Raw genomic sequence first — 8,765 nt, forward strand, 5'->3', positions numbered from 1 at the left:
AGAAAACAAAAAAGAGCACATAATTGATTAAGTCCAGAAATAATGATAAGTATTGGGCTTGGAAATGATGATATTTTTAATTGGAACTGAAAATGTTTACCTACAGTACATACACACTATATGGCCACAGGTTTGTGGACACTAAAGCATAAGATTGGTATGTGTGTTCATTCCAGATTTAATCCTCACTTGTTACGCCTCTGGGAAGATGTTCCACAAGATTTTGCAGTGTGCTTGTGGGGATTTATACAACTGAGCAGCTATGGGCATTGCTCAAGGTAAAACCTGAGCCCTAATGGTTTAAAAGACACGGATGAGCTTCGAGTAGCTCCAAAATATTGAAAATATGTTTTTTTTTCACATGAAATCAGAACAGAAAATGAAAGAATTAACCAATAAATAGATAAAGTAATTAATGTATTATAAAAAGCTTTTTTTTTTTTTTTTATTGTTGTCAAACATGTTCATCATCACGGTTTTATATTTCATGTATAAGAATTTAAACTTTTAATATGTAATTTTTTATATGCTCCAAGAATTCACTACATAGACAGTACTCTATATACTGCACTTTCTTTTCACGTGTGCAGAATACATTTGTAATGATTTATTACTATTTATTATTAAGTATTGGGACACCTGACATTTCCAGCCATATGTGGTTCTTCCCCAAACTGTTAATAAGTTGGTGATACAAATTGTGCAGGACGTCTTTGAATGCAGTAACATGAAATATTTCCTTCACTTGAACTAGGAGACATAAACCTGTTCTAGCATGACGATGCCCCTGTGCACAAAACCAACTTCATGAAGATCTGCTTTCCAGGGGTTGGAGTGGAAGATCTCCTGCTATAGAGTTTAGATCGCAACCTTACCTTGAAAACCTTTGGGATGAATGTGAACACTGACTGCACCCCAGGCCTATATATATATATATATATATATATATATATATATATATATATATATATATATATATATATATATATATATATATATATATATACTGTATTTATATAAATATAACCAGAATAACAATAATTATCAGTATTTTATTTTCTAGTCATTTTGCAGACATTCCCATCATTAACTGTAACTACTAAATAATGTTTTTTACTGTAACTCCCCTGTGTATTGCTTTCTTCCAAAAAGTAAACAGTGGCACAGGAGGGTCTCATGAGTGCATTTGTTTAATTCTTGAACAATGATTTGTTGTTAAACTCTTTACAAACTTCAGATGCCGTTTCAGGCCTCGGTCCATTTTTCTTCTCGGCTCGAGTGTAGCCAGATCATGAGCAGAAATCTTGAGAAAGCTTGTTTGGAAAGTGAAAAATGAGATGCTCTGTGTGTGTGTGTGTGTGTGTGTGTGTGTGTGTGTGTGTGTGTGTGTGTGTGTGTGTGTGTATACACTCTTGAGAGTGTGTATTTCTCTGGGCTGTAGGTTGGTGTGAAGTGTCAGGGCCCATACATCTTCAATCTTTAGTAAAGTGGTATAAACGTGTTTACAGCTGGTGGAGAAGTGAAACTCTCTCCTGGTGAAACTGATAGCATCTCTGACATGATGAAAATATTCAGTTTGAGTCCTGAGATCATCTCAACACACACACACACACACACACACACACACATACACACACACACACACTGGATAAAAACACAAAAATGAACCAGGCTGGGAAGTGAATTGTAAATGTGAAACACTTTGTGTATGTAAGTATAAATGTGTGTATGTGTGTTTGTGTGTGAGTATAAATGTGTGTATGTGTGTGTGCAACATGACCACTAAGTAATTATTAAAGAACTAAAGAACCAAACTTTGCCTGAAGCAGTCAATATTCCAATAAGAACTCTGTGAGAAATGGAGAGATCATGATTCTATCAGTGATGAGTTCCACATCCTGGACTCACCACACCTCTCTGCATGGTACACGTCAAGTCAATCAGCGTCTTTACTTCCTACCGAGGCTACAAAAGAGTTGAGCTCCTCCCTTCCACGTCCTCAGCACCTTCCACAGAGGGACAGTAGAGGGAGAGCGTCCTGACCATCTGCCTCACCGTTTAGAGGATTGTGAAGTCATGATGTTAGACTAACCTCCACTCTTCGGGGAAGATGTTTCACTAGATTTTGTGGAGATTCAATCAGCCACAAGGGTGTTAGTGAAGTCAGGTACTGATGTAGGTCAGAAGGTGAGGAGGCTGAAAGGTGCAGTCAGTGTTCACATTCATCATGTTCAATAGGGTTGGAGCTCTATAGCAGGAGATCTTCCACTATAACTCATGGAAAGCAGATCTTAATGGAGCTGGGTTTGTGCACAAGGGCATCATCATGCTGAAACAGGTTTAAGGTCTCCTAGTTCAAGTGACACAGCCTTCAAAGACGTCCTGCACAAATGTGTGCCTAAAAGTTTGTTTGGGAAGAACCACATATGGCTGGAAAAATCGTGTGTCCTTATACTTTTGGCACTATAATAAGTGTGTGTGCATGTGTGTGTGTGCGTGTGTGTGTGTGTGTGTGTGTGTGTGTGTGTGTGTGTGTGTGTGTGTGTGCATGTTTGTAAAATAATTCACAATCCTGATGTTTTTCTCAGGACTGGGCTGAAGAGGAATACAACGGAGGATGTCCTGTTAACGTCATGGGTCCTGGAATGCTGACGTTCTACCATCCCGGTCTCCGTAAACCATGTGGAAGGTACAAAGAAGCCAAAAGAAACACACACACACTCACACACACACACACACACACATGCACGCACACATAGCATGCATTGGAATCCTTTTAAATACTTGCGGGCAGCATTTTGTTCTTGAAGACCACAACCCTCCTTGTGCCTCGAGTTGCTAAAGTGCATTAGTGGCCTTGGAGGTTAGGGAGTGATGAGTGTGTGTGAGTGTGTGTGTGTGTGTGTGTGTGTGTGAGTGTGTGAGCAGAATATGGAGTAAGTAAATGGACGAGATGGAGGCATGTGCTTGTGTGTGTGCTTTTGTCTGTGTGTGTGTGTGTGTGTGTGTGTGTGTGTGTGTGTGTGTGTGTCATGAAGCCAAAACGCATAATGAGCCTCAAACCAATGGAGTGGAGGTCACAGCCACGGCTCCCTCCAGGGAAGCAGCGCTATAATCCATTTGTAATGGCTCCTGTTAGGCATCGGCCGTAACCGAACACATCTGTAGAGCATGAGCAAGTGTGTGTGTGTATGTGTGCGTGTGTGTGTGCCAGAACCAAGAGTGATGTAGCTAGGTAATGCATTTCCATAATGAAATTAAATCCCCAAAGAGGAGAAAGATCTCATCAAAGTAAGACACATGGAAAGACTTCGCTGCACTCTGCCGCGTTCTGATCTGTAACGCCAAAGCGCGGTTAATCCGTCCTTGACCTACATACACACTCACCAGAACGACGTCCTTTGTGTACCGTGAACACGAGACACGCCGCAAAACACTTCAACACGGTGCTGATTAATATGATAAGAACTGCAAGGTTGGATTAAAACGTGTTCCTTCTGATAGCTGCCGTTGCTATAGTAACAGCTCCTTCGCAGGAACGTGTACCGTGAAAACTTTTTATAAAACAACCTGTAAATGTGTAAATACCTTAATGATCTTGTGTACGAAAGCTTTTTTTTTTTTTTGCTGGACAGATTGTTCTGAAAATAATTTTCTTTTTAATGAAGTGGGTAAATAATACTGGATGGCACAGGGAAACGGGGAGTTTTGGAATAAGGATTTGGCAACCCTGTTTTTTCTGGAACCAGTGTGAGCTCGTTTCGAACCCCTTGTCATTAGTTATAATGGTGCAGTGGAAGTGGTGCACATTAAAGGTCGACTGAAATGGATTTTTCTCCGGCCGATGCCGATATTCAGGAATCAGGGCGGCCGATTGCTGATATATGATGCCAATTTTTTTCCACCTAAATCTAATCAAATCTAACAGTTAATTAACAACACGTGATACAGAGAATTGCTCAAACTAAACATTTAAACACCGCAAGACTCTACAATCAGTGCACTTGTTAGCAGGTTTTGGTCCCCGTGCCGACTTGTAGCCTAAACTACAGCTGGTTGAAGACTCGCTAACAAAACAGTTCCAAAAACTGACTAATTCTCTTTTCAAAAAGTAGCATCATGTTTAAGCAATGAAATATATAAGGCTGGATTAAGAATGAAGGATAAGAACTTAAAGCCCTGGAAATAGCAAGCTGCGTTCGGCTGGCGGACAATGTGGGGGGTGTGGTTGAGCTTCGGCGGGCTTTAATTTTTTCGCTATCTTCCATACTGTTGGCTTTTATCAGGCTGCGTCAGCTGTTTTTCGGCAGGTTCTGTGTGCGGCGACAAGCAGAACTCCGATTGGCTATTTAGCTTAGCGAATAAAGATTACAACATGAGTGCATCATTTCAAAGAAACGACGAGGGTTCCTCACCATAGCAGTTTGAACGGCCTCAATATGAGGTGGTATCATAACGTTTGTAGATTAACGGTGTAACTGGTGCTGTTCTGACCCGAGTGCATTACCACGTCTGCGATTTCAACACGGAGAGCGTGTTAGAACAAAGAGCAAACGGGAAATTCTGCGTGAAACTGGGCAAAACTTACACAAAGATGTCTGGCATATTGAACACCTATGAAACACCTTTGGAATGGACTTTTCACACTGACTGCACCCCAGGCCTCCTCACCCCACCTGCATCCGTACCTGACTTTACTACCACCCTCGTAGCTGAATGAATCTCCAGGAAATATCCACACAATATGGTGGAACATCTTTCTAGAAGAGTGAAACTTATTATAACATTAATTGGAGACTTAATGTGTAAAAAAGCACATGTTCTTATAGGCGGGTGTCCACAAACTTTTGGCCTACACAGATGTATATATCAACTTGACTTGACTTGACTTGACTTGGATCTAGTATTTAATACGCAATCTATCGGAAGCATGAAACCATGTCGAGGCTTCAATAAAGAGAGGCTGCAGGACTTAATAAAACAGAGCTGGAGGCAGAATGTTGGAAAAAGTAGTGGCACACACACACACACACACACACACACACACACACGAACACACTTGGCCCTGGTCCTCCTGCTTTGTCTGCGGTTTGCTGAGGCCCAGAGGGAACCAAACCCACCCAGACCTGCCTTAAAAATGTCAGAGATCCACACGCAAGCGCATCCCAGGTGAACAGAGAGTGTGGAGAAATATGCCTTGGGCGTTTCACGAATGCCTAAACCTGACACACACACACACACACACACACACACACACACACACACACACACACACACACACACATCACGTGTATTGAATCAGACTGAGAAACATGGGGAGAAATAAAAACAGCAGAAAGTCATGCAGAGTTTATTCCTGTTCCTGTACAGACGTTTATTCCACATCATTTTACATCACTCCATCATCTGTATACACTACGCCTCTCACAATCGCACAAATCCTTCATTTTTAAAATCATTTCTTTTCTTTTTTTCCCTTTCATTACACTCAATAGAAAATCGTCTGTTGAAGGTTTACAAAAAAGCTTGAACAGAATAAATTGATCACAGTAGCGAACACTGCTGCTACACGGTGCTCATTTGCATACTGAAACCTGATTGGCTCTTACACTCTTTATGTTGTAATGCAATAACATTTTCATCAATACTGCCCTGCTGTGACATAATATTATTTACAGTGTGGTATATTTTTGTGGGTTTTTTATTTTTTTAAACACACAAGTCCCCGCCCACCGCCAAGTCCTCGCCCACTGCCAAGTCCCCACCCACCACCAAGTCTCCGCCTACCACCAACCAGGAAGTGTTGCTTCCTACGCCAGGCGTATTACTACATGTTTTAGAACTGCTGCATCCTTCCCTAAGCATTATTATTATTAATATTATTAATATTATTATTATTATTATTATTAGGTTTTATTAAAACTATCAACATTTTCTGACATTAATATAAACCAGTGCTACGGTCAAAGGTGTGGTTATAGAAAATAAATCAACACCTCCTGACCAATCAGAGTGGAGAATTGAGCTGCAGTCTGAGACGGTGTAATGCGGCAGCCAGACGGAGAGCCGCGATCACCGAGCTGTGGGATTGGATCGTGCTGTAATATCAGAGAAGGACTTTCACCTGTCAGATGGGATTCAAAAATATGTTTCAGATGTAACATCTCGATCAGAAAGCGTTTCACAATGAACAGAGTGGCCTGAGGATGAGAGTTCAATCTTTTTTTTTCTTTTTTAAACCTGATCATTCGATATCCCTAAAGAAAGAATATTCACATCAAATTACAACTAAATGCAAACAAATCCGTATTTATTGATAGAAATAAACAAACAAAAAATTTAAATAAATAAATGTAATAAAATCACACATATATTAAAGATATTTTTCAAAGTTTCTAATATAATGTTAAATTATGCATTTATGCCTGTATGTATGTGTGTAGGTATGTTTTTTTTTTTATATTTTTAATTATTTATTAAATTTCCTTATATAGTAGAAAGAAAAAAAATGTGAAAAAACTTTTCCAGACGTATGTGGTTCTTCCCCAAACTGTTACTATCAAGTTGAAGGCAAACAATTGTATAGAACGTCTTTAGATATGAAGGCATCCACTGTAAAGTTTGCCTTCTTGTGAACTTGGAGACCAAACCCTGTTCCAGCATGACTGCTCTAACTTTACCTTTGACTGTAACAAAGCACTGACACTGGAGACTCCTTCCATTAATGTTACATAACCATGCATTCCTATGTAAACCTGCTGAGAGCTGTTCTCATAGAAAATTCCTCAGCACTTTCTAAACCAGACCAGAATCCAGCACACAGAATAAAGAACAATTTCAATGCCTTTATGACCTCCTGCTTGTTTTCAGGATCTTCTGGGCGGGAACAGAGACGGCGATGCAGTGGTGTGGTTACCTGAGTGGTGCCGTTCAGTCTGGCAATCGGGCAGCTCTTGAAGTTCTCGCAGACGTTTCTCCAGACGTTCTGTCTCAGAGCGAACTCCAAGAAGTGAAAGCAGACCTTATAAGGGCACCGCTGGATTTATCCCGGGTTTGGGATTGCACCCATGGTTCCGTTACTTCATCCCGCCTCCTGGCTGGTCTGACTGTCATGGTTGTCGCTGTGGGCGGGGCAGTGCTCTTGCTCAAACCAGGATTGGCCAAAAATTGTCTCAGTCATGTTTTGGCTGTAGTTTAGAGATGATTAATGATGATGGTTTGGTTTTTCATCAGGAGAATTCTGTTATTACATGTGTCTCATTCTGAGTATTTGTTCATGAATGTTTTTAGTGTATGTAATAAATAAACACGAAATGCAAAAGCTAATCGCAAATCTAATGCTGTTTGTGTGCTTGTGCCACAATTCAACTTTAAAATAGATCAGACATTAGATCAGACATTAGATTGATGCCTAACGGGAGCCACTACAGTATATGAACAAAAAATATTGGGACACCTTCATTTCCAGCCATATGTTGTTTTTCCCTATTTCCCTATTAGTCCTATTACTCTGTTCATTGTGAAACGCTTTCTGATTCCCTATTCATCCCCAGATGAGGATGGGTTCCCCTTTTGAGTCTGGTTCCTCTCAAGGTTTCTTCCTCATAACATCTAAGGGAGTTTTTCCTTGCCACAGTCGCCACGGCTTGCTCATCAGGGACAAATGCACACCATTCACCTTCACTGTTGATTTGTGTAAAGCTGCTTTGAGACAATGTCTGTTGTGAAAAGCGCTATACAAATAAACTTGACTTGACTAGAAATGGGGACAGCGCAGGATGTTTTGGAGACAAGGTGATGGGCGCTCGATTGAGATGGTTTGGACATGTGCAGAGGAGGGACATGGGGTATAACAGTAGGAGAATGCTGAGGATGGAGCCACTAGGAAGGAGAAAAAGAGGAAGGCCATGGAGGAGGTTTATGGATGTGGTGAGGGAAGACATGCAGGTAGTTGGTTTGAAAGAGGCAGATGTAGAGGACAGGGGGGTATGGAGATGGATGATCTGCTGTGAAGACCCCTAATGGGAGAAGCTGAAAAAAGATGTTGTATTTCCCCTAACTGATGGAGGACAATGTTGGATACACACTTAAAAGCATCACGCTTGACATCTTCATTCACAATCTCTGATTGTCTTTAGGGTTTCATTTTAGCAACACTGAAGTTCCTATCTATCTATCTATCTATCTATCTATCTATCTGTCTGTCTGTCTGTCTGTCTGTCTGTCTGTCTGTCTGTCTGATCTTTTTGATGCAGTATTATATACAGATGCAGAATTATAAAAAAGGAATAAATATACCCAGCATGAGTAGGTGCCCAAAAAGGTCTGGGATCTCTGAGAGCTTTGTAATGAGAGCAGACTGTAGAGTAAAAATTCCACACACTCATGTACCTACACAACAAGCCCTTAATAAACGATCCACTCAATCACGGTAACATCTTTTCCAAACCGATTTCATCACAAGCTCTTAATGAAGAATGCTTCTCTGGTTGAAATCCCAGTGTTTCTGGATGTCTCTGCTCTCTGTAGATGCCTGATCCATCCTGGTGCCATGACGGAGGTCTTATAAACCGGAAACAGCATACAGACATCCAAAAAAATCTAAGGATTAATGTGAATGGAAACACTTCCATTTCACTGTTACGCTGATGATACACAGTTGTAGTTTCAGCAAAGCCAGATGAGAAACACCAGGTCCAACTTCAACCACTTCCTTATAACTGTTTTAATAAGACGGAAGTAATTTCTTAGGCCAATATGCATCC

The 8,765-nt window shown here is 40.7% G+C and overlaps 1 protein-coding gene across 1 annotated transcript in view; it reads left to right on the top strand.

Moving 5' to 3' along the window:
• The window catches only part of si:ch211-127i16.2 (probable flavin-containing monoamine oxidase A), a 52,906-nt gene extending 45,601 nt beyond the window's left edge, over positions 1-7,305 (top strand). The window contains 2 exon segments of the mRNA XM_046860357.1: positions 2,589-2,689; positions 6,871-7,305. Of these exon segments, the coding sequence (XP_046716313.1) occupies positions 2,589-2,689; positions 6,871-7,198 (429 nt within the window). The 3' untranslated portion in view covers positions 7,199-7,305.
• The last annotated feature ends 1,460 nt before the right edge of the window (positions 7,306-8,765 follow it).

The sequence above is a fragment of the Silurus meridionalis genome, chromosome 11, assembly GCF_014805685.1.
Source record: "Silurus meridionalis isolate SWU-2019-XX chromosome 11, ASM1480568v1, whole genome shotgun sequence".
Lineage (NCBI taxonomy): Eukaryota > Metazoa > Chordata > Actinopteri > Siluriformes > Siluridae > Silurus > Silurus meridionalis.